The sequence below is a fragment of the Salmo salar genome, chromosome 09 (assembly GCF_965601325.2).
Source record: "Salmo salar chromosome 09, fSalSal1, whole genome shotgun sequence".
In the NCBI taxonomy this organism is placed as follows: Eukaryota; Metazoa; Chordata; class Actinopteri; order Salmoniformes; family Salmonidae; genus Salmo; species Salmo salar.
In genome coordinates this window covers 132,356,228-132,381,895 of record NC_138299.1, presented here as the reverse complement: position 1 = coordinate 132,381,895, position 25,668 = coordinate 132,356,228, and the positions used below count along the sequence as shown (strand labels likewise).

The 25,668-nt window shown below is 49.4% G+C and overlaps 1 protein-coding gene across 1 annotated transcript in view; it reads left to right on the top strand.

Annotated features, from left to right (window-relative positions):
• LOC106612868 (protocadherin-16) overlaps window positions 1-25,668 on the top strand; it is a 196,225-nt gene that overhangs the window by 136,231 nt on the left and 34,326 nt on the right. The window contains exons 3-13 of the mRNA XM_045724531.2: window positions 260-448; window positions 3,179-3,410; window positions 6,071-6,307; window positions 8,508-9,127; window positions 9,669-9,812; window positions 11,456-11,732; window positions 12,926-13,113; window positions 13,271-13,367; window positions 13,592-13,749; window positions 16,062-16,547; window positions 16,995-17,358. Coding sequence (XP_045580487.2) covers window positions 260-448; window positions 3,179-3,410; window positions 6,071-6,307; window positions 8,508-9,127; window positions 9,669-9,812; window positions 11,456-11,732; window positions 12,926-13,113; window positions 13,271-13,367; window positions 13,592-13,749; window positions 16,062-16,547; window positions 16,995-17,358 — 2,992 coding nt within the window. The remainder of the gene's footprint in view (window positions 1-259; window positions 449-3,178; window positions 3,411-6,070; window positions 6,308-8,507; window positions 9,128-9,668; window positions 9,813-11,455; window positions 11,733-12,925; window positions 13,114-13,270; window positions 13,368-13,591; window positions 13,750-16,061; window positions 16,548-16,994; window positions 17,359-25,668) is intronic.

Below are 25,668 nucleotides of genomic sequence, written 5' to 3'. Positions count from 1 at the left end.
ATACATTGGTCTAACTAGAATGGTAATTTTCCTGAAGTCAAATTGTGTGCTTGCTTCAGCTGTCCAAAAGTCATTTATGGTAGTGGAATAATAGTATTTTTTGAAGTCAACATTCAATGTCCTCCCAGAGTTAGTGAATATTTCCTTATCTTGTCCAGCTCCTAAGATTCCTGTGTCTTCGTAGGCGTAACAGTGAAAGATCCCCTTAAGACAAACTGTCTAACCCATACATCCTCTTCTTTTATCTCCCTCTCGCAAGGTGACAGCGACAGACGCGGACGGTGGCTCCTTCGGCTCCATCAGCTACTCTCTGGGGTCAGGCATCAACAGTGCTGTTCCCTCCCAGTTCTCTGTAGGGAAGGAGACAGGACAGATCTGTACCAACGTGGCTCTGGACAGGGACCAGGGACCAACCAGCTACGACTTTACCGTCACCGCTGTGGACGGGGTGAGTCTCCACACATCTCCTACTGTATCTCTCCACCCTCCTGATCTCTCCTTCCCTCTGCACTCTTCCTTCCATTTACCCTCCACTAACCATCTCTCGCTCCACCTTCCTCAACCTCTCCGGAACAAGTCCAGCAGTGGACGGGGTGAATTCATTCTTCTCCTCTCCTCCACATCTCTCCACCCTCTTCTCTTTCTAGACCCACTTCTTGGCTATCTCTCCACCTTCTTCTCTTTCTAGACCCACTTCTTGGCTATCTCTCCACCCTCTTCTCTCTCTAGGCCCACTTCTTGACTATCTCTCCATCCTCTTCTCTCTCTAGTCCCACTTCTTGGCTATCTCTCCACCCCTTCTCTTTCTAGACCCACTTCTTGGCTATCTCTCCACCCTCTTCTCTCTCTAGACCCACTTCTTGGCTATCTCTCCACCCTCTTCTCTCTCTAGACCCACTTCTTGACTATCTCTCCATCCTCTTCTCTCTCTAGACCCACTTCTTGGCTATCTCTCCACCCTCTTCTCTCTCTAGACCCACTTCTTAACTATCTCTCCATCCTCTTCTCTCTCTAGACCCACTTCTTGGCTATCTCTCCACCCCTTCTCTTTCTAGACCCACTTCTTGGCTATCTCTCCACCCTCTTCTCTCTCTAGACCCACTTCTTGGCTATCTCTCCACCCTCTTCTCTCTCTAGACCCACTTCTTGGCTATCTCTCCACCCTCTTCTCTCTCTAGACCCACTTCTTGGCTATCTCTCCACCCTCTTCTCTCAATAGACCAACTTCTTGGCTATCTCTCCATCCTCTTCTCTCTATAGACCCACTTCTTGGCTATCTCTCCACCCTCTTCTCTCTATAGACCCACTTCTTGGCTATCTCTCCATCCTCATCCAATGTCTGCATTCCCGATATAGTCCATTCCTTTTCACCAGAGCCCTATGGGAATAGAGTGGCAGTATAATATCTCCCTGTGAGTACATTAAACCCCTGACACTGATCTCTTAAAGCAGTGTTTTTCCCAGTGTTTATCACAGCAGAGTTAAAAGAAGAAAAACTCCAGCACACTGGTAATATTGATGCTTCCAACAATTGAATGGATCTTTTTAACCGACATTTCACAGCATGGTTCACAGCAGACAAATAGCTAGCAGAACCCTGGCTATTAGACGCAGCTATAGAGCCAGAGCCAGGATAGCTAGTAGAGAGGGGAGCAGCTCCCCAGCCAGGCAGAGCAGAACACAGCAGAGCAGCAAATCTGTCATTAGTGCAGCCAAATAAAAGAGTCTGAATGAGCCTCCCTGGCAGGCCTGTGCTGTGAATGAGCCTCCCTGGCAGGCCTGTGCTGTGAATGAGCCTCCCTGGCAGGCCTGTGCTGTGAATGAGTCTCCCTGGCAGGACTGTGCTGTGAATGAGTCTCCCTGGCAGGCCTGTGCTGTGAATGAGACTCCCTGGCAGGACTGTGCTGTGAATGAGCCTCCCTGGCAGGCCTGTGCTGTGAATGAGTCTCCCTGGCAGGACTGTGCTGTGAATGAGCCTCCCTGGCAGGCCTGTGCTGTGAATGAGTCTCCCTGGCAGGACTGTGCTGTGAATGAGTCTCCCTGGCAGGACTGTGCTGTGAATGAGCTCACCTGGCAGGACTGTGCTGTGAATGAGTCTCCCTGGCAGGACTGTGCTGTGAATGAGTCTACCTGGCAGGCCTGTGCTGTGATAGCATCCTGTAGCGCCACACGCCAAATCATACTTGAAAGTAAAAGGGTAGAAATTAATGGAATCACTGCAGTCATGGTAAAACAATCAGATAGAGAAGAGAGAGTGATAGAGTGATAGAGAGAGAGAGAGAGAGAGAGAGAGAGAGAGAGAGAGAGAAAGAGAGAGAGAGAGAGAGAGAGAGAGAGAGAGAGAGAGAAAGAGAAATGTCTACAACGTCAAGCAGACTGGCAGACAGACAGTCAGATAGACAGGCACGCAGACAGACAGACAGAAACGCAGGCAGGCAGACAGTCAGTCAGACAGACACAGACAGACATGCAGACATACAGACATACAGTCAGACAGGCAGATAGCAGTAATATTGAATAAGTTGGACCGCTGCTCCCCCTCCAACCCTCCTCCCTCCTCCACCCTCTCACCAGTCCGGCCAAATGAAAAGCCTGCTCTGTATTCTGTTCAGAATGAGCCGCCAGGGAAACAGAGCTCTCTGCTCTGTGGCAGTAGCGAGCCCTCTCACCCCACACAGATCCTGACAGATTGCTGTTTCCCTGGGGAAGCTATCAATCCGTATCCCTCCACCAACCTGCCAGGACTAGATTTCAGACTCAGACGTTTTTACCAGGGTTCCTGCTGATTTTACCTCTCTCCATTAATGTGCTCAAATGTGTTTTTTTACCACTTTGTCCTGGTGATATACAACAGCATGTGAAGTCTAGTAGAACAGAGAGCTTTTTGTCCTTAGAAGAGGTGCATACCCAACACATAACTCACTACAGCTGGGCTTTAATATAAAGGGGGAAAGGTGCTCAGCTTAACTGAAGCATGTTGAAATAAAAAACATTCCTACCCCAGGACACTTCATGTGGTGATTGTCCCAGAAAATTCTGGATTTGTCCATTGTTTTATTATTGGTTTCACATAAATCTCCAACAAACCAACACAGAATGTCACTGACACATCTAACACATTCCAATGAGCGTTGTCTTTTTGATTTATTGTTTGATTTTCCTTTCTGTTCCTCTGTAGGGCGGTCTGAACTCTGTGGCCTACGTCAGGGTGGACCTGCTGGACATCAATGACAACAGACCAGTCTTCTACCCTGTGAGCTACGCCGTCAGCCTGAGCTCCCAGAGTGCACCTGGCACCTCTGTTGTCAAGGTTACGGCCCTTGACTCCGACACTGGGGAGAACGGGAGGGTCACGTACCGAACCGTCCCCAGGGGCAACTCCCCCTTCTTCACCCTCAACAAAGACACAGGTTGGTACTTTTACTGTAATACAGATTTAACAATAAAGACACAGGTTGGTACTTTTACTGTAATACAGATTTAACAATAAAGACACAGGTTGGTACTTTTACTGTAATACAGATTTAACAATAAAGACACAGGTTGGTACTTTTACTGTAATACAGATTTAACAATAAAGACACAGGTTGGTACTTTTACTGTAATACAGATTTAACAACAAAGACACAGGTTGGTACTTTTACTGTAATACAGATTTAACAACAAAGACACAGGTTGGTACTTTTAAATGTAGTACAGATTTAACAATAAAGACACAGGTTGGTACTTTTACTGTAATACAGATTTAACAAAAAAGACACAGGTTGGTACTTTTACTGTAATACAGATTTAACAACAAAGACACAGGTTGGTACTTTTACTGTAATACAGATTTAACAACAAAGACACAGGTTGGTACTTTTACTGTAATACAGATTTAACAATAAAGACACAGGTTGGTACTTTTACTGTAATACAGATTTAACAACAAAGACACAGATTGGTACTTTTACTGTAATACAGATTTAACAACAAAGACACAGGTTGGTACTTTTACATGTAGTACAGATTTAACAATAAAGACACAGGTTGGTACTTTTACTGTAATACAGATTTAACAAAAGAGACACAGGTTGGTACTTTTACTGTAATACAGATTTAACAACAAAGACACAGGTTGGTACTTTTACTGTAATACAGATTTAACAACAAAGACACAGGTTGGTACTTTTACTGTAATACAGATTTAACAACAAAGACACAGATTGGTACTTTTACTGTAATACAGATTTAACAATAAAGACACAGGTTGGTACTTTTACTGTAATACAGATTTAACAATAAAGACACAGGTTGGTACTTTTACTGTAATACAGATTTAACAATAAAGACACAGGTTGGTATTTTTACTGTAATACAGATTTAACAATAAAGACACAGGTTGGTACTTTTACTGTAATACAGATTTAACAACAAAGACACAGGTTGGTACTTTTACATGTAGTACAGATTTAACAATAAAGACACAGGTTGGTACTTTTACTGTAATACAGATTTAACAACAAAGACACAGGTTGGTACTTTTACTGTAATACAGATTTAACAATAAAGACACAGGTTGGTACTTTTACTGTAATACAGATTTAACAATAAAGACACAGGTTGGTACTTTTACTGTAATACAGATTTAACAAAAAAGACACAGGTTGGTATTTTTACTGTAATACAGATTTAACAATAAAGACACAGGTTGGTACTTTTACATGTAGTACAGCTTTAACTATGAACAAAAAGACACAGGTTGGCGTTTTTTACATGTGGTACAGCTTTAACTATGAACAAAAAGACACAGGTTGGTGTTTTTACATGTGGTACAGATTTAACAACAAAGACACAGGTTGGCGTTTTTTACATGTGGTACAGCTTTAACTATGAACAAAAAGACACAGGTTGGTGTTTTTACATGTGGTACAGCTTTAACAACAAAGACACAGGTTGGTGTTTTTACATGTAGTACAGCTTTAACAACAAAGACACAGGTTGGTACTTTTACTGTAATACAGATTTAACAATAAAGACACAGGTTGGTACTTTTACTGTAATACAGATTTAACAATAAAGACACAGGTTGGTCCTTTTACTGTAATACAGATTTAACAATAAAGACACAGGTTGGTACTTTTACTGTAATACAGATTTAACAACAAAGACACAGGTTGGTACTTTTACTGTAATACAGCTTTTTAATGAACAATAAGAGACAGGTTGGTGTTTTTACATGCTTTAACAGCTTTAACTATGAACAAAGACACAGGTTGGCGTTTTTTACATGTGGTACAGCTTTAACTATGAACAAAAAGACACAGGTTGGTGTTTTTACATGTGGTACAGCTTTAACAACAAAGACACAGGTTGGTGTTTTTACATGTGGTACAGCTTTAACTATGAACAAAAAGACACAGGTTGGTGTTTTTACATGTGGTACAGATTTAACAACAAAGACACAGGTTGGCGTTTTTTACATGTGGTACAGCTTTAACTATGAACAAAAAGACACAGGTTGGTGTTTTTACATGTGGTACAGCTTTAACAACAAAGACACAGGTTGGTGTTTTTACATGTGGTACAGCTTTAACAACAAAGACACAGGTTGGTGTTTTTACATGTAGTACAGCTTTAACTATGAACAAAAAGACACAGGTTGGTGTTTTTACATGTGGTACAGATTTAACAACAAAGACACAGGTTGGTGTTTTTACATGTAGTACAGCTTTAACAACAAAGACACAGGTTGGTGCTTTTACATGTGGTACAGCTTTAACTATGAACAAAAAGACACAGGTTGGTGTTTTTACATGTAGTACAGCTTTAACAACAAAGACACAGGTTGGTACTGTATTAACTTCTTATGTAGCTACAGGTGTATCGAGGAAAAAGGCATTCTTGTATTTTCCACAATGTGCTTAATGGATCTTACAGATGCCAGATGCCAGCGCGCTGAAATGGAATTTTCCTGGAACTAAATAAAGCGTGTATGTTTGTGTGTGTGCGTCCATCCTCATGTCTCTGTGTGTGTATTTTGAGCTGTGTCTGACCTCGACCACTGTGTTTTGTGTCCTTTCTCCACCAGGTGTGATCTCCCTGTCCCGGTCGCTGCATGGCAAGGCCAACACTGTGATCCCCATGGTGGTTTCAGCCCAGGACGGAGGGGGTTTGGCAGCACTGGTCAACGCCCGGGTCAACATCAGTGTGGTGGCAGGCCTGGTGGCACCCCCTGTGTTCGAACACAGTCAGTACAGCTTCACTGTGTCTGAAAACGTACTGCGAGGGACTGAGGTTGGCATCGTACAGGCCATCATTAAGAACGGTGGGTGTGACTTGGAATTGGAACTTCTGATTGGTTAAGGACAGCTAACACCTGTTTGAAAGTATGCGTGTGTGTGTGTGTGTGTGTGGGCAGCATGTGCTGAAAGGACTCACTGGGGCGTTCTGTGCTCCCTCTGTCCTCCCTGTACCAATTGTTCAAATAGGCAGTGAGCCACTGTACACACCTCGTTCAGAAATCACATTAATCACACATTCCATCCCAGCACATTGTTTTTAGAATCATTACTTTGGATATTTAGGACTCTGTCATAGTGTAAAATACTTGACAAATGACTGAGGGGGAGTATATTGTAACTGAAGGGCTCTCTGCCTGGTCTGTTTTTGGTCTCCTCGTCTGGTCTGGTTTTGGTCTCCTCGTCTGGTCTGGTTTTGGTCTCCTCGTCTGGTCTGGTTTTGGTCTCCTCGTCTGGTCTGGTTCTGGTCTCCTCGTCTGGTCTGGTTCTGGTCTCCTCATCTGGTCTGGTCTGGCTCTGGTCTCCTCGTCTGGTCTGGTTCTGGTCTCCTCATCTGGTCTGGTTCTGGTCTCCTCGTCTGGACTGGCTCTGGTCTCCTCGTCTGGTCTGGTTCTGGTCTCCTCGTCTGGACTGGTTCTGTTCTCCTCATCTGGTCTGGTCTGGTTCTGGTCTCCTCGTCTGGTCTGGTTCTGGTCTCCTCGTCTGGACTGGCTCTGGTCTCCTCGTCTGGACTGGTTCTGTTCTCCTCATCTGGTCTGGTCTGGTTCTGGTCTCCTCGTCTGGTCTGGTTCTGGTCTCCTCGTCTGGTCTGGTTCTGGTCTCCTCGTCTGGTCTGGTCTGGCTCTGGTCTTCTCATCCGTACTGGTTCTGGTCTCCTCGTCTGGTCTGGTCTGGCTCTGGTCTCCTCATCTGGTCTGGTTCTGTTCTCCTCATCTGGTCTGGTCTGGTTCTGTTCTCCTCGTCTGGTCTGGTTCTGGTCTCCTTGTCTGGACTGGTTCTGGTCTCCTCGTCTGGTCTGGCTCTGGTCTCCTCGTCTGGTCTGGCTCTGGTCTCTTCGTCTGGACTGGTTCTGGTCTCCTTGTCTGGACTGGTTCTGGTCTCCTCGTCTGGTCTGGCTCTGGTCTCCTCATCTGGTCTGGTCTGGTTCTGTTCTCCTCGTCTGGTCTGGTTCTGGTCTCCTTGTCTGGACTGGTTCTGGTCTCCTCGTCTGGTCTGGTTCTGTTTTCCTCGTCTGGTCTGGTTCTGGTCTCCTTGTCTGGACTGGTTCTGGTCTCCTCGTCTGGTCTGGTCTGGCTCTGGTTTCCTCGTCTGTACTGGTTCTGGTCTCCTCGTCTGGTCTGGTTTTGGTCTCATCGTCTGGTCTGGTTCTGGTCTCCTCATCTGGTCTGGTTCTGTTCTCCTCATCTGGTCTGGTCTGGTTCTGTTCTCCTCGTCTGGTTCTGGTCTCCTTGTCTGGACTGGTTCTGGTCTCCTCATCTGGTCTGGTCTGGCTCTGGTCTCCTCGTCTGGACTGGCTCTGGTCTCTTCGTTTGGTCTGATTCTGTTTTCCTCGTCTGGACTGGTTCTGGTCTCCTTGTCTGGACTGGTTCTGGTCTCCTCGTCTGGACTGGCTCTGGTCTCCTCGTCTGGACTGGTTCTGGTCACCTCGTCTGGACTGGTTCTGGTCTCCTCTTCTGGTCTGGTTCTATTGTCGTCTGGACTGGTTCTGGTCACCTCGTCTGGTCTGGTTCTGTTCACCTCGTCTGGTCTGGTTCTGGTCTCCTCGTCTGGACTGGCTCTGGATCTTGTCATCTCACTTCAAAAGATACAAATAAAATAAACTCACACACACAATTGCATCTGTATTCACAAACATGCACCCACTCACTCACTCACCCACACACACACACACACACACACACACACACACACACACAACTGCTGTTACCAGACTATTATTATGATTGATAAATACTGCACAGTTTAAACACTTGCCCCCCTTCCCCAATACACGTGAAATATTGGACTATAAATTGTGCCTTCCTGTATTATACTTATGCTAAGATATGTATTATATTCTACTGATCCACTTACTTTATGTTCATATTGTTATCTTTTAGTATCTCTTATTGTTGTTGAATTGTTGAGATGGAAGATGCAAGTACGCATTTCATTGGATGGTGTATACCATGTGTATCCCGTACATAAGGGTTAATAAATCATTCAACTTCCCCTGTCTGTTCCCAGGCGGCCCCAGTAGGGACATCCTGTACACCATCTCCTCTGGAGACCCTGCTGGCTACTTCACTGTGGACCCAGAGAGCGGTGCCCTGCGGACCAGCCTTCCCCTGGACCACGAGGCCCAGCCCTCTCTAACCCTGGAGCTCCAGGCTCGTAGCGGCAGCCCCCCTGCCTTCGGTCAGACCCACGTCCACATCACCATCCAGGACATCAACGACAACGCTCCTGTCTTCATGCCCTCGTCTTCTGAGTCTCTCCTCCTCCCGGAGCACACAGAGATGGGGACCGTGGTCTACCGAGTCCAGGCCAAAGACCGGGACTCCGGCTTCAACGGCCAGATGACCTTTGATCTTTCCTCCACCGCGACCTCAAGCGGAGGTCAAAGAACCTTTTCCATGGAGCGCAGCACAGGGGAGATCCGTCTCGTTGGCGGGTTGTCGTACGACGTAACGCCGCGTTACGACCTGACGGTGACAGCTAAAGATGGCGGCGCGCCGCAGCTAAGCTCTACCATGATGCTTGTGGTGCACGTCCAGGCGGAGAACGACCACGGTCCCGTGTTCGACACCCTGACCTACCGCGTGGAGCTGAGGGAGAACACGCCGCTCAGCACACGCTTCCTACAGGTATGTCCCATAGGTTGTTCAACTAACAGCCAACAAAAATGTCTTCTAACTATCCCCAAACGTAACATCAGCAAGCTGTTATGTATCAACAGAGTTGTAGTTGATCGGTTGTTGATAGTTTGAGTATCTGCAGATCATCTACATGGGACTATCCAAATAAAGTGGAACTCTTTATTGTCCTCAAGAGGAAAATAGTCTTGGATACAATTCTGCTGTATATAAGAACATTATATTGAGGGCAGGTTTCCCAGACCCAGACTATAGTAATCATACCCTGGAATAAAAACAATTTGAATTTTCATTGAAAGCGATTTTTGTTGTCCAAAATAGGCTTCATCTGTATCCGGGAAACCGGCCCAATATCTGCTGCACATCATGTATACTGTTCATCCACAGGCTGAAAGGGGAACATTGTCTTGGACACATTTTTCTGTATATAACAATAGACATAATATCTCACATATCTAACAGAACTGTCAGTTCTGTAATGTTTTGGCTGTGTATGTATTTCTGATGAATTACTTAATTCATCCATCTACAGGTGCGAGCTCTGAGCCTGGACACCACGGGTTTAGGCTCCTCCTCTCCACTGGCGTACTACCTGAGACCTGACGGAGACGCAGCAGGGTTTGGCATTGCAGCAGACAGCGGCTGGCTGTTTGTGAAGAGCGCCCTGGACAGAGAGGTGAGGGACATGTGACAGGAAGATATAGAAACTTGTCCAGACCCGCACACTGAATGCTTCTGAGCCACTTTGATTGATATCGATCATGTAGGTCTTATTCATCTTGTTATTAGACTTCTTTAGAGGCCTGAAAACATCTGACAAACTTTCATTTAAAGTGTAATGTCCTTACATCTAGACGTTCCGCTAGCGGAACACCTGCTCCAATATCCAATGATAGGCGTGGCGCGAATGACAAATTCCTCAAATACAAAAACTTCAATTTTTCAAACATATGACTATTTCACAGCATTTTAAAGATAAGACTCTCCTTTATCTAACCACACTGTCCGATTTCAAAAAGGCTTTACAACGAAAGCAAAACATTAGATTATGTCAGCAGAGTACCAAGCCAGAAATAATCAGACACCCATTTTTCAAGCTAGCATATAATGTCACAAAAACCCAGAAGACAGCTAAATGCAGCACTAACCTTTGATGATCTTCATCAGATGACAACCCTAGGACATTATGTTATACAATACATGCATGTTTTGTTCAATCAAGTTCATATTTATATCAAAAACCAGCTTTTTACATTAGCATGTGACGTTCAGAACTAGCATACCCCCCGCAAACCTCCGGTGAATTTACTAAATTACTCACGATAAACGTTCACAAAAAGCATAACAATTATTTTAAGAATTATAGATACAGAACTCCTCTATGCACTCGATATGTCCGATTTTAAAATAGCTTTTTGGTGAAAGCACATTTTGCAATATTCTAAGTACATAGCCCAGGCATCACGGGCTAGCTATTTAGACACCCGGCAAGTTTAGCACTCACCAATATCAGGTTTACTATTATAAAAGTTTGATTACCTTTTGTTGTCTTCGTCAGAATGCACTCCCAGGACTGCTACTTCAATAACAAATGTTGGTTTGGTCCAAAATAATCCATCATTATATCCGAATAGCGGCATTTTGTTCGTGCGTCCCAGACACTATCTGAAATGGTAAATCAGGGACGCGCGCATGGCGCGATTCGTGACAAAAAAAATCTAAATATTCCATTACCGTACTTCGAAGCATGTCAACCGCTGTTTAAAATCCATTTTTATGCCATTTTTCTCGTAAAAAAGCGATAATATTCCGACCGGGAATCTCCTTTTAGCTAAACAGAGGAAAGTAAACAAAGCTTTCGGTCGACGCGGGCACGAGCCTGAGTCTCACAGTACTGTAACCAGCCACTACCCAAACGCGCTACTTTTTTTCAGCCAGAGCCTGCAAAGCCACGATTCAGCTTTTTACCGCCTTCTGAGACCCTATGGCAGCCGTAGGAAGTGTCACGGGACAGCTAAGATCCTCACTCTTCAATAAACAGAGACAAGAAGAACGACACCTTGTCAGACAGGCCACTTCCTGCATGAAACCTTGTCAGGTTTTTGCCTGCCAAATGAGTTCTGTTATACTCACAGACACCATTCAAACAGTTTTAGAAACTTTAGGGTGTTTTCTATCCATATGTAATAAGTATATGCATATTCTAGTTACTGGGTAGGAGTGGTAACCAGATTAAATCGGGTACGTTTTTTATCCAGCCGTGAAAATACTGCCCCCTAGCCATAACAGGTTAAAAGTGTGTCCATGACCTTTGCCCAGGTGAAGGACATGTACATGTTGATGGTTCTGGCCACGTCGGGCCACGGGCAGCTGAAGAAGACGGGCAGTGCCACGGTGAGGGTGTCGGTGACCGATGAAAATGACAACTCACCCCGTTTGACCCAGGAGAGGGCTTTCCTGGCTGTGAGAGAGAACCTTCCGGCGGGGTCAGGGTTCGGACGAGTTTCGGCTATGGACCGCGACTCAGGGCTCAACGGCAGGCTCAGTTACAGACTCCTACACCCAGACAGAAACTTCCAGATCAACTCACACACAGGTAGTTCAAAGACTGGTTAATGAATGGAACAAAAAAAGATACACTGAGTGTACAAAACATTAAGAACACCTTCCTAATATTGAGTTACACCCCCCCCCCCCCCTTTTGCCCTCAGAAAAGGCTCAATTCGTCGGGGCATGGACTCTACAAGGTGTCGAAAGTGTTCCACAGGGATGCTGGCCCATGTTGACTCCAATGCTTCCCACAGTTGTCAAGTTGGCTTGATGTCCTTTGGGAGGTGGACCGTTCTTGATACACACGGGAAACTGTTGAGCATGAAAAACTCAGCGGCGTTGCAGTTCATTACACAAACCGGTGTGCCTGGCACCTTCTACCATATCCCATTCAAAGGCATTTTGTCTTGCCCATTCACCCTCTGAATGGCACACATACACAATCCATGTCTCAATTGTCTCAAGGCTTAACAATCCATCTTTAACCTGTCTCATCCTCTTCATCTACACTGATTGAAGTGGATTTAACAATTGACATCAATAAGAGATCATAGCTTTCACCTGGATTCACTTGGTCAGTCTATATCATAGAAAGAGCAGGTGTTCCTTATGTCTTGTACAACAGTGGAGGCTGTAAATGGATACCATTCCACCAATTCTGCTCCAGCCATTACCACGAGCCCGTCCTCCAACAATTAAGGTGCCACCAACCACCTGTGTTGTACACTCAGTGTATAATAACTTTATATTTACCACAGGAACTTCAGATGTGACACTCAGAATAGACACACAACACCACAATTTACATGACCATTCATCCTCACTCATTCTCCTACTGCAGATCCCTGTGCTGTCTGTTCTCTGTGAAAATAAATCAGGTTAGCTGCAGTGTTGAGGCTCCTGGTGGGCCCTAATTGGCCTGCTGTGAGATTGTGTGTAGCCGCTCGCGAGATAACTCTGACCTTCACTGCAGCTGTTCAGGTTCCTGCCATGCCTGTGTGTGTGTGTTAGTGTGTGTGTGTGTGTGTGTGTGTGTGTGTGTGTGTGTGTGTGTGTGTGTGTGTGTGTGTGTGTGTGTGTGTGTGTGTGTGTGTGTGTGTGTGTGTGTGTGTGTGCGCGCGCGTGTGTGTGTGTGTGGGTGATCAAAGACGACATGCTCTCCCTTTAATTTCTCATAATTTCTTCTCTCCCTCCCATTTCTCTCACTCTCTCCCTGTGTCCTCTCCCTCTCTCCCTCAGCTGAGATCAGTACCCGTGTAGGTTTGGACAGGGAGCAGCAGAGTAGTTACCAGGTGTTGTTGGTGGTTCAGGATGGAGGTACTCCCCCACGCAGCGCTACAGGGACAGCCTTTATCACCGTCCTGGATGAGAACGACAACACTCCCTCCTTCAGACACAGCCAGCCTGGCAGAGGACTGACCATGCAGGTAATACTGAGTCTGCGTCCCAAATGGCAGCCTATTCCCTATATTGTATGCTACTTTTGACCAGGGCCCTTAGGGCATGGGGTCTCACATGATATGTTAGTGGTCAACGTTGAGAAGAAAACAAGTGACCATTTTACCTTGTGATTTCTTTCCGTAGGTGATGGAGGGCCAGGCATCAGGTCTACTGCTGGGGAAAGTACAGGCCAAGGACCCTGATGAGGGAGAGAACGGCACTGTGTACTACTTCATGTCAGGTGAGAGAGGGATGGAAGAAGGAAGAGAGAGAGGGAGAGAGGAAGGGAGGGATTTTGCGTAAGTTAATGATTGAAGAGTAATTTGCTGTTTTCTGCCGTTGAGTGATTATGTGAGGAATGCATTGTTTTCTTCTGGCATTGTTGGACTCACTCACTCTGTATCTCTCTCTCTCGGTCTCTCTTTTTCTTTCTCTCTCTTTTTCTCATCCCTCCCTCCTCTACAGGTCCCAGAGCAGAGCGTTTCTCTCTGAACCCTACTACAGGTGAACTGCGTTCCTCCTCTCCTCTGAGTCACTCTGACAGAGCTGAGTACAGCTTCACTGTGACCGCCACTGACCGAGGCCAGCCATCTCACAGCGCTACCTGTACACTACACATACAGGTGAGACCCCTAACCCCTAACTCCTAGCCCATAACTCCTTCCCTCTCACAGCGCTACCTGTACACTACACATACAGGTGAGACCCCTACTTCAGACTGCTATCTCCTATCCCCTACCACCTTTCTTCTCACAGATCTAGCTGTATCCTAATCCTAAAGGTCAGAAAACTACTAGATCATAGCCAACACCAATCTATCAAATATCCCACATTTAACAAAAGTATTGGGAGAAGTACTAAGTCAAGCTTGCTCTAGATGTCTGGCTCCTCACAGCAAAGTCGTTCCAAATAGACGTGCCAGTCTGATTTCTGACAACCTTCCTTCCCTCCTTTTCTTTCTTTCTTTCTTTCTTTCTTTCTTTCTTTCTTTCTTTCTTTCTTTCTTTCTTTCTTTCTTTCTTTTTCTTTCTTTCTTTCTTTCTTTCTTTCTTCCTTCCTTCCCTCCCTCCCTCCCTCCCTCCCTCCCTCCCTCCCTCCCTCCTCTGTGACTTTTCAAAAGGGGGAATATCTCTTTGAGTAAGAGATGGAAAACTACAGTAGGTATGAATCAAGTGCTCCCATCTGGCCCATGATGATCACCAGCTGTGATTCCTCTGATCAAGGCCATACTGAATGACTTCAACACTTTTAATACAGTAGCCTCACTTCAATACGACACCGCCTGGGATATGCACCCACATAAAAACACCATTCAAGTTAATTTAATTAATATTTAATATACAACTTAATAGTGACCGACCAGGCCAGCACAATGGAAGGAACTCTGTAGCTGTAAATTCAAGATGCCTCCCAAATGACACCCTATTCCCTATATAGTGCTACTTTTGACCGGTGCCCTATGTAGGGAATAGGTTGCCATTTGGAACACAGCACCGGAATCTTTAAGGTTCCAGGAAAATAGAAGGGTCTTGTAATGGCTGCAGTAAAACAGCATCTCGGTGTTCCTTATTTCTTTTCTTTTTTCCTTCCCTCATTTCTCCTGTTCTTCTGACGTGAAGAATGTGAGTAATAATGAGTGTGTAATAGGATTAAACATGGCTGTGTTGTTCTTGTCTGTTGACGTGTTTCCATCAGAGCCCTCGTCCAAGACAAGTACAGCAGTAGGGACAGGATATGATCTCACAAATTCTAACGCTTGTTGATTTTCAATCTGCCGTCTAATGTGGAGTTAATTAACAGATTGTCATATTATGTTTCATAAAGAGCATGGGCTGTTTAGTGACTGCCAACATAGGGGTGCTGTATAGTGTCACTCTGGTTTATCAAGGTATTATAGGTTGTTATGAATTAAGCATCAACAAGTATTTGTTGAGGAGAAAAATGGACAAAACTATTTTATTTTCCTTCCTCTCTCTTTCTCCTTGTCTTGCTCTCTCTCTCTATTTCTCCTGGTCTAACTCTCTCACTTTCATTCATTTGTTCTCTCTCTCTCTCGCTCTCTCTCTCGCTCTCGCGCTCTCTCAGATATTTCAACCCTGTGACTCCATCCCCTGCTTTGAGCGAACTGAAAAACAGGCTTATTAGAACAATGTGGTATATGTGTAACTTCTGGTGCCTGTTTCCATACAAAGGGAGCGATGTGTCAAAGCTGAAGTCTTTCATGTTCTTCTGATTGGTCATCAAGGGAGGTGTAAAAACTCAATACTGTAGACGCCCGAGTCCAGCCCACTGCAGTGAGATCTGAAAGCTCACTACAATTTCCTTTTTTGATTATGTTGACTTTTATCCCTTATTATTTTTCCTGGCAGTGACATGCCTATCTGATTAAACGTGATTAGCACTAGCAGGCCTGTTGTGGGAGTTTGTAAAAAACTCTTAAAACGTTCCGTTTCTTTTATTCACAGTGAGAAAAAAGAGTGGGTGGGTAGAAATCTGTTGCAGGTTCACAGCGTCCCATGAATATTTGGATTCTTTAGCGTTGTATTGGAAAATGTAGCTCCAACTGCTGCTAGCCATGTATAATGGTCTTTATTAGACACATGGCGTGAGTCTGCTGAGGGTTGATGTTCAGCTATCTTGCTATATGGATTATCATTAATGTCAGGATTTTCATAGTTGCTCAAAATGTTCCTCAAAGGTTAACAAATTGTTTGAAGATCCCAGTTATAAAAAACATTGATTAGCTAGCTACTAATTTTGTCCTCCAGCCGGCTCTCGCTATTGAACCTGGTGATGAAGTTAGCTACCTACAAACCTTTAACACCAATATATTGATGATATATGCTTACCATATCCCTATGGCTCTTACTAGGTCCTGAGTGGTGTATTGAGGATATACAATATGCTTACCAATTCCCTATCTCTCTGTCCACAGGTCCTGAGTGCGAGCAGAGCTCCTTCCAAAGCCAACTCCCTCTCCATATACTTCAACTCCGTCGAGGAGGCCAAACCGGGCTCTGTGATTGGCTCTGTGAAGTCACATGACAGCTTAGAGCTCCCTGAGGCTGGTCAGGTGACCTATACGGTGGTGGGCGGGTCAGACCGAGACGGAACGTTCATGGTGGACCGTCAGACAGGTGACGTGTACCTGGCAAGGGAGCTGGACTACGAGCGATCTGCCCGCTATACACTACAGATAGAGGTGGACAACTTCTCCATGACATTACCCAGCAGCCACCTGGTGCAGCTGGACATCGAGGTGAAGGACAGCAACGACCACGCACCCTGCTTCCCAGAGGACCCCGTTACCATGGTGATACCTGAGAACATGGAGCCTGGGGCATCCATCTACACCTTCCAGGCCTCGGACCAGGACGGATCAGGACCCAACAGCCTGCTGACCTACTCCATCCTGCACCAGGTAGGGTTAGGAGGTTAGGGTTAGGAGGTTAGGGTTAGGTGGTTAGGGTTAGGAGGTTAGGGTTAGCAGGTTAGTGTTAGGAGGTTAGGGGTAGGACCCACAGTTTAGAGAAGCAAAAATCAGTAACAGGCACATTGCTGTTTCAAATTCCAGACCGGTCGTGAAAATTGGAGATGTACTCACTGGCAACTAGACCATCTCCTGCCGTTGTGCCCTTGAGCAAGACACTTAACCCCTTAAACTAGTGGCTTTGGGAGTAGAGCAGAATAATAATTTATATCTCTGCAGATGAACTAATAAAGTTATTCTCTTCTGTATTCTCTTCTGTTTCAGTTATATTGTATTTGACTCTGTTCCAGTACCCTGGACTAAAAACGTTATATTCTATTCTACTCTGTTCCAGTACCCTTGACTGATAAAGTTATATTTAATTCTACTGTGTTCCAGTACCCTGACCTCCCTGACATCCTGACACTTCACCCTTCCACTGGCGTCCTGACCCTGGCGCAGGAACTGGACCATGAGGTTACTTCCTCCCTCATCCTGGTCGTCCAGGCGACAGACTCCGCCCTGAACGGCAGCCAGCGGCGCTGGGGCTCGGTGACAGCGAGGGTGTTTGTGACAGACGAGAACGACAACGCTCCAGTGTTTACCTCGCCTTCCGCGGTCAGTGTCATGGAGGACCAGCCTGTGGGCTTCGTGGTTCTCTACGTTGTGGCGCGAGATGCCGACCAGGGGGAGAACGGACGGGTCAGCTACTTCATCGAGACTGGCAACGCTGGAGGGACATTCAGCCTCAACCCTAATACTGGTGGGTCATTTAAACAACTCCTAGTGTAATGGAAGTGATTTGGTGAACCACGCTCACAGAAAAGGTAACCTAGTCTGACACCTGAAGACTTTTGTCAGCTCCCCAAGCTAATGCCTAGGATTTAGCTCAGCTGGATAACACAGCCTTATGGCATGCAGGGGACGAGTTCAAACCCAGTCGGTAACACTGGCATACAGTATTGTTTTCTCACGAGAGCGATCATGTAGTTGCCAGCTGTACTGTGAACACATGGTGTGATGTCAGAAGGCTATTGGTACCATATTACTAGCTTGCATGTGGTTGGGTCTGTGAGAGAGTCTCATAAGGTTCAACCTATAATCAGGCCCCAGCACAGTTAAAACAGTATAAACAGGGAAGTGTGAAGAGATGTCGTGTGAGAGACGAATCAGAGTTAACGAAGTTACCCCAGTACATTGCGTAGGCCTGCCTACCTGAGCGCTAAACCTAACCACCACCAACACTGCTGCAGCTGTAACAACCACCACCGCTGTAAGTAACGATCCAGCTATCTGGCTGCAGTTTAACAACTTTTTCCATAGCAGAAGGCCGCAGCGAGTGTGGCTGGCAGTGAACACACACTGCTAGACACGCAACGGGCAGGGCTGCCGTGCTGCGCTGAGATTACACACACACACAAACACACACACACCAGGCCTGCAATGCAATGCATCGCTGAGATTAGGGCTTCCCTCTCCTTCTCGTTACCTGGCCCTGGGAGCAGAGGAAAGAGAGGGCACAGCACTGACTCCATTCAATTTCATGCTTTAATGAGCCGCAACCGTCAAAGAGAGAGTGAGGCGGGAGGGGAAGGATGGACGAGGGGAGTTGTGTTGGTTCTGTTTTAAGTTTGTTGTTTTCTCTCTGTATCTCTGTACTCTCTGAGATAACTTGCCCCAGAGCCTTTAGTATGGTCAGAGTTAGTGGCTGGAATAGTTTCAGCCGCTGTGACTCCCCAGTGATCCCGTCCTAATGAGAGAGAGAGAGAGAGAGAGAGAGAGAGAGAGAGAGAGAGAGAGAGAGAGAGAGAGAGAGAGAGAGAGAGAGAGAGAGAGAGAGAGAGAGAGAGAGAGAGAGAGAGAGAGAGAACATATTTAGGATGTTTCCAGTTCCAGTCTCTTTGGTTTACGTAGTGTTTTACTGTGTATGTATGGTTGTATTAGAGTAGAGCAGTCACAGTTCTGAAGACTGGGGTGCACTAAGGTAAAGATATTTCCTTGCTCTCACATGTTTCTTCTCATGTTAGACATTCTAGTAGTTTCTTCTATTAATAGGATTAGTCTAGGGAACAGTGTCGTCTTACACAAATTGATAAAAATGTTAAACTTTCAGGGGCAAATTCTCAGACCTAGATTAAGCCAACTCCTGGACCAAAAATGATCCTAAATTAAAAGGTTTAATCCAGGAGTTGACTGGGATTAATCTGGGTCAAAGGGAAACTCGACACACATAGTTTGATGATTTAATATTTCCATTGAGCCCAGTGGAGGGGGAAAGAACCCCTAATAGAGTTAGGAGACACCCATCCTCCACCCAGAAGGATCCAAGGTTACCATGATCTGTAGTAGGCTTCTCCAACACAGCTCCCTGTTGTGCTGGTGTAATGGGAACATAACCAGAATGTGTAGAGATGGGACCATTTCTCCTGTCATCGTAGACCCTGGCCTGGGCCGGTGGACAGGATAGGACAGGAGCAGACCAGGTGGTCAGAGGATTAACTCATGCCATTAACTGTTATTATACTGACTAATTACCTGCATTGCTGGTACCAGTTCAAGATGGGCAAGGCACGAACGCATACACACATGCACACACACACACACACACACACACACACACACACACACACACACACACACACACACACACACACACACACACACACACACACACACACACACACACACACAAACACATACTGGAACCAGATCAAGATGGATGCCCTCTCTCTGTGACACACCTGATAGATCTTGACAGCTTCCTGCTTCTGTCGCCTCAGCCGAGCAGGGGATTCGTGGTTCCTTATTGGTGGGGCAGTGGGGGAGGGGTGGAGCCAGGGTCAACGCATGTCTCACACACCACAACAAAGCCCAGAAGACCAAACGGCAAATAGTGTGCGTGTGTGTGGGTGTTATCAAAGTCTCAAAAGAGGGACTGAGTCACACACACACAAACACACACACATGCAGTTCTAATCGCTCCTTTAATGGTTCCCAGCAGTCTGAGGTTGGGGTTCTTTGGTGTTTTGTTTCTGCCTTTCATGGGAATAGATCCACACACACAGATGACTGGGTGGACGTGTGTAAGTAAGTGAAGCTCTTGGCAAGGAGCAGCGCTTGGCCTCCGACGGAGAGGGAGGAATGACTGGTGAAAGATGAAGCTACCAGAGAAATGAAGCAAGCAGTGAAAGCTGAAGCTAGCAGAGTTGTGAAGCTAGAAGAGTGTTGGAGCTAGCAGTGAAAGTTGAAGCTAGCAGAGTTGTGAAGCCAGCAGAGTGTTGGAGCTAGCAGTGAAAGTTGAAGCTAGCAGAGTGTTGGAGCTAGCAGTGAAAGTTGACGCTAGTGGAGTGTTAAAGCTAGAAGTAGAAGTTGGAGCTAGCAGAGTTGTGCTGGACTAGAGAGCACAGGGACCTTTCACAGTGTGTGACTGCACAATAGGTAGGGAGAGGGACCAGCTGAGTCTGTGTCCCAATAGCACCCTGCATCCCAACTAAGTTCACTACTTTTGACCAGGGTCCATAAGGACCTCTCCACTCCCTAGGCTCTCTCTCCATCCTTTAATATGTATCATCTCCTCTCCTCCACCCCTGGCTCCCTCTAACCCCTCTCCTCCACCCCAGGCTCCTTCTCTTACCCCTCTGCTCCACCCCAGGCTCCCTCTAACCCCTCTCCTCCACCCCAGGCTCCTTCTCTTACCCCTCTCCTCCACCCCTGGCTCCCTCTCTAACTCCTCTCCTCCACCCCAGGCTCCTTCTCTTACCCCTCTCCTCCACCCCTGGCTCCCTCTTACCCCTCTCCTCCACCCCAGGCTCCTTCTCTTACCCCTCTCCTCCACCCCTGGCTCCCTCTAACCCCTCTCCTCCACCCCAGGCTCCTTCTCTTACCCCTCTCCTCCACCCCAGGCTCCCTCTAACCCCTCTCCTCCACCCCAGGCTCCTTCTCTTACCCCTCTCCTCCACCCCTGGCTCCCTCTCTAACTCCTCTCCTCCACCCCAGGATCCTTCTCTTACCCCTCTCCTCCACCCCTGGCTCCCTCTTACCCCACTCCTCCACCCCAGGCTCCTTCTCTTACCCCTCTCCTCCACCCCTGGCTCCCTCTAACCCCTCTCCTCCACCCCAGGCTCCTTCTCTTACCCCTCTCCTCCACCCCAGGCTCCCTCTAACCCCTCTCCTCCACCCCAGGCTCCTTCTCTTACCCCTCTCCTCCACCCCTGGCTCCCTCTCTAACTCCTCTCCTCCACCCCAGGCTCCTTTTCTTACCCATCTCCTCCACCCCTGGCTCCCTCTCTAACTCCTCTCCTCCCCCCCTGGCTCCTTCTCTTACCTCTCTCCTCCACCCCTGGCTCCCTCTCTAACTCCTCTCCTCCACCCCAGGCTCCCTCTCTTACCCCTCTCCTCCACCCCAGGCTCCTTCTCTTACCCCTCTCCTCCACCCCTGGCTCCCTCTCTAACTCCTCTCCTCCACCCCAGGCTCCCTCTCTAACTCCTCTCCTCCACCCCTGGCTCCCTCTCTAACCCCTCTCCTCCACCCCAGGCTCCTTCTCTTACCCCTCTCCTCCACCCCTGGCTCCCTCTCTAACTCCTCTCCTCCACCCCAGGCTCCCTCTCTAACTCCTCTCCTCCACCCCAGGCTCCCTCTCTAACTCCTCTCCTCCACCCCAGGCTCCCTCTCTAACTCCTCTCCTCCACCCCTGGCTCCCTCTCTAACTCCTCTCCTCCACCCCAGGCTCCCTCTCTAACTCCTCTCCTCCACCCCAGGCTCCCTCTCTAACCCATCTCCTCTCCTCCACCCCAGGCTCCCTCTCTAACTTCTCTCCTCCACCCCTGGCTCCCTCTCTAACTCCTCTCCTCCACCCCAGGCTCCCTCTCTAACTCCTCTCCTCCACCCCAGGCTCCCTCTCTAACTCCTCTCCTCCACCCCTGGCTCCCTCTCTAACTCCTCTCCTCCACCCCAGGCTCCCTCTCTAACTCCTCTCCTCCACCCCAGGCTCCCTCTCTAACTCCTCTCCTCCACCCCAGGCTCCCTCTCTAACTTCTCTCCTCCACCCCAGGCTCCCTCTCTAACCCATCTCCTCTCCTCCACCCCTGGCTCCCTCTCTAACTCCTCTCCTCCACCCCAGGCTCCTTCTCTTACCCCTCTCCTCCACCCCAGGCTCCCTCTCTAACTCCTCTCCTCCACCCCAGGCTCCTTCTCTTACCCCTCTCCTCCACCCCAGGCTCCCTCTCTAACTCCTCTCCTCCACCCCAGGCTCCCTCTCCAACTCCTCTCCTCTCCTCCACCCCAGGCTCCCTCTCTAACCCATCTCCTCTCCTCCACCCCAGGCTCCCTCTCTAACTCCTCTCCTCCACCCCAGGCTCCTTCTCTTACCCCTCTCCTCCACCCCAGGCTCCCTCTCTAACTCCTCTCCTCCACCCCAGGCTCCCTCTCTAACCCATCTCCTCTCCTCCACCCCAGGCTCCCTCTCTAACTTCTCTCCTCCACCCCAGGCTCCCTCTCCAACTCCTCTCCTCTCCTCCAGCCCAGGCTCCCTCTCTAACCCATCTCCTCTCCTCCACCCCAGGCTCCCTCTCTAACTCCTCTCCTCCACCCCAGGCTCCTTCTCTTACCCCTCTCCTCCACCCCAGGCTCCCTCTCTAACTCCTCTCCTCCACCCCAGGCTCCCTCTCCAACTCCTCTCCTCTCCTCCACCCCTGGCTCCCTCTCTAACCCATCTCCTCTCCTCCACCCCAGGCTCCCTCTCTAACTCCTCTCCTCCACCCCAGGCTCCCTCTCTAACTTCTCTCCTCCACCCCAGGCTCCCTCTCTAACCCATCTCCTCTCCTCCACCCCTGGCTCCATCTCTAACTCCTCTCCTCCACCCCAGGCTCCCTCTCTAACTCCTCTCCTCCACCCCAGGCTCCTTCTCTTACCCCTCTCCTCCACCCCTGGCTCCCTCTCTAACTCCTCTCCTCCACCCCAGGCTCCTTCTCTTACCCCTCTCCTCCACCCCAGGCTCCCTCTCTAACTCCTCTCCTCCACCCCAGGCTCCTTCTCTTACCCCTCTCCTCCACCCCAGGCTCCCTCTCTAACCCCTCTCCTCCACCCCAGGCTCCCTCTCTAACTTCTCTCCTCCACCCCAGGCTCCCTCTCCAACTCCTCTCCTCTCCTCCACCCCAGGCTCCCTCTCTAACCCATCTCCTCTCCTCCACCCCAGGCTCCCTCTCTAACTCCTCTCCTCCACCCCAGGCTCCTTCTCTTACCCCTCTCCTCCACCCCAGGCTCCCTCTCTAACTCCTCTCCTCCACCCCAGGCTCCCTCTCCAACTCCTCTCCTCTCCTCCACCCCTGGCTCCCTCTCTAACCCATCTCCTCTCCTCCACCCCAGGCTCCCTCTCTAACTCCTCTCCTCCACCCCAGGCTCCCTCTCTAACTCCTCTCCTCCACCCCAGGCTCCTTCTCTTACCCCTCTCCTCCACCCCTGGCTCCCTCTCTAACTCCTCTCCTCCACCCCAGGCTCCCTCTCTAACTCCTCTCCTCCACCCCAGGCTCCTTCTCTTACCCCTCTCCTCCACCCCTGGCTCCCTCTCTTACCCCTCTCCTCCACCCCAGGCTCCTTCTCTTACCCCTCTCCTCCACCCCTGGCTCCCTCTCTAACTCCTCTCCTCCACCCCAGGCTCCCTCTCTAACTTCTCTCCTCCACCCCAGGCTCCCTCTCTAACCCATCTCCTCTCCTCCACCCCTGGCTCCCTCTCTAACTCCTCTCCTCCACCTCAGGCTCCCTCTCTAACTCCTCTCCTCCACCCCAGGCTCCCTCTCTAACACCTCTCCTCCACCCCAGGCTCCCTCTCTAACTCCTCTCCTCCACCCCAGGCTCCTTCTCTTACCCCTCTCCTCCACCCCTGGCTCCCTCTCTTACCCCTCTCCTCCACCCCAGGCTCCTTCTCTTACCCCTCTCCTCCACCCCTGGCTCCCTCTCTAACTCCTCTCCTCCACCCCAGGCTCCCTCTCTAACTTCTCTCCTCCACCCCAGGCTCCCTCTCTAACCCATCTCCTCTCCTCCACCCCTGGCTCCCTCTCTAACTCCTCTCCTCCACCTCAGGCTCCCTCTCTAACTCCTCTCCTCCACCCCAGGCTCCCTCTCTAACTCCTCTCCTCCACCCCAGGCTCCCTCTCTAACTCCTCTCCTCCACCCCAGGCTCCTTCTCTTACCCCTCTCCTCCACCCCAGGCTCCCTCTCTAACTCCTCTCCTCCACCCCAGGCTCCCTCTCCAACTCCTCTCCTCTCCTCCACCCCAGGCTCCCTCTCTAACCCATCTCCTCTCCTCCACCCCAGGCTCCTTCTCTTACCCCTCTCCTCCACCCCTGGCTCCCTCTCTAACTCCTCTCCTCCACCCCAGGCTCCCTCTCTAACTCCTCTCCTCCACCCCAGGCTCCCTCTCTAACTCCTCTCCTCCACCCCAGGCTCCCTCTCTAACTCCTCTCCTCCACCCCTGGCTCCCTCTCTAACTCCTCTCCTCCACCCCAGGCTCCCTCTCTAACTCCTCTCCTCCACTCCAGGCTCCCTCTCTAACCCATCTCCTCTCCTCCACCCCAGGCTCCCTCTCTAACTTCTCTCCTCCACCCCTGGCTCCCTCTCTAACTCCTCTCCTCCACCCCAGGCTCCCTCTCTAACTCCTCTCCTCCACCCCAGGCTCCCTCTCTAACTCCTCTCCTCCACCCCTGGCTCCCTCTCTAACTCCTCTCCTCCACCCCAGGCTCCCTCTCTAACTCCTCTCCTCCACCCCAGGCTCCCTCTCTAACTCCTCTCCTCCACCCCAGGCTCCCTCTCTAACTTCTCTCCTCCACCCCAGGCTCCCTCTCTAACCCATCTCCTCTCCTCCACCCCTGGCTCCCTCTCTAACTCCTCTCCTCCACCCCAGGCTCCCTCTCTAACTCCTCTCCTCCACCCCAGGCTCCCTCTCTAACTCCTCTCCTCCACCCCAGGCTCCCTCTCTAACTCCTCTCCTCCACCCCTGGCTCCCTCTCTAACTCCTCTCCTCCACCCCAGGCTCCCTCTCTAACTCCTCTCCTCCACCCCAGGCTCCCTCTCTAACCCATCTCCTCTCCTCCACCCCAGGCTCCCTCTCTAACTTCTCTCCTCCACCCCTGGCTCCCTCTCTAACTCCTCTCCTCCACCCCAGGCTCCCTCTCTAACTCCTCTCCTCCACCCCAGGCTCCCTCTCTAACTCCTCTCCTCCACCCCTGGCTCCCTCTCTAACTCCTCTCCTCCACCCCAGGCTCCCTCTCTAACTCCTCTCCTCCACCCCAGGCTCCCTCTCTAACTCCTCTCCTCCACCCCAGGCTCCCTCTCTAACTTCTCTCCTCCACCCCAGGCTCCCTCTCTAACCCATCTCCTCTCCTCCACCCCTGGCTCCCTCTCTAACTCCTCTCCTCCACCCCAGGCTCCTTCTCTTACCCCTCTCCTCCACCCCAGGCTCCCTCTCTAACTCCTCTCCTCCACCCCAGGCTCCTTCTCTTACCCCTCTCCTCCACCCCAGGCTCCCTCTCTAACTCCTCTCCTCCACCCCAGGCTCCCTCTCCAACTCCTCTCCTCTCCTCCACCCCAGGCTCCCTCTCTAACCCATCTCCTCTCCTCCACCCCAGGCTCCCTCTCTAACTCCTCTCCTCCACCCCAGGCTCCTTCTCTTACCCCTCTCCTCCACCCCAGGCTCCCTCTCTAACTCCTCTCCTCCACCCCAGGCTCCCTCTCTAACCCATCTCCTCTCCTCCACCCCAGGCTCCCTCTCTAACTTCTCTCCTCCACCCCAGGCTCCCTCTCCAACTCCTCTCCTCTCCTCCACCCCAGGCTCCCTCTCTAACCCATCTCCTCTCCTCCACCCCAGGCTCCCTCTCTAACTCCTCTCCTCCACCCCAGGCTCCTTCTCTTACCCCTCTCCTCCACCCCAGGCTCCCTCTCTAACTCCTCTCCTCCACCCCAGGCTCCCTCTCCAACTCCTCTCCTCTCCTCCACCCCTGGCTCCCTCTCTAACCCATCTCCTCTCCTCCACCCCAGGCTCCCTCTCTAACTCCTCTCCTCCACCCCAGGCTCCCTCTC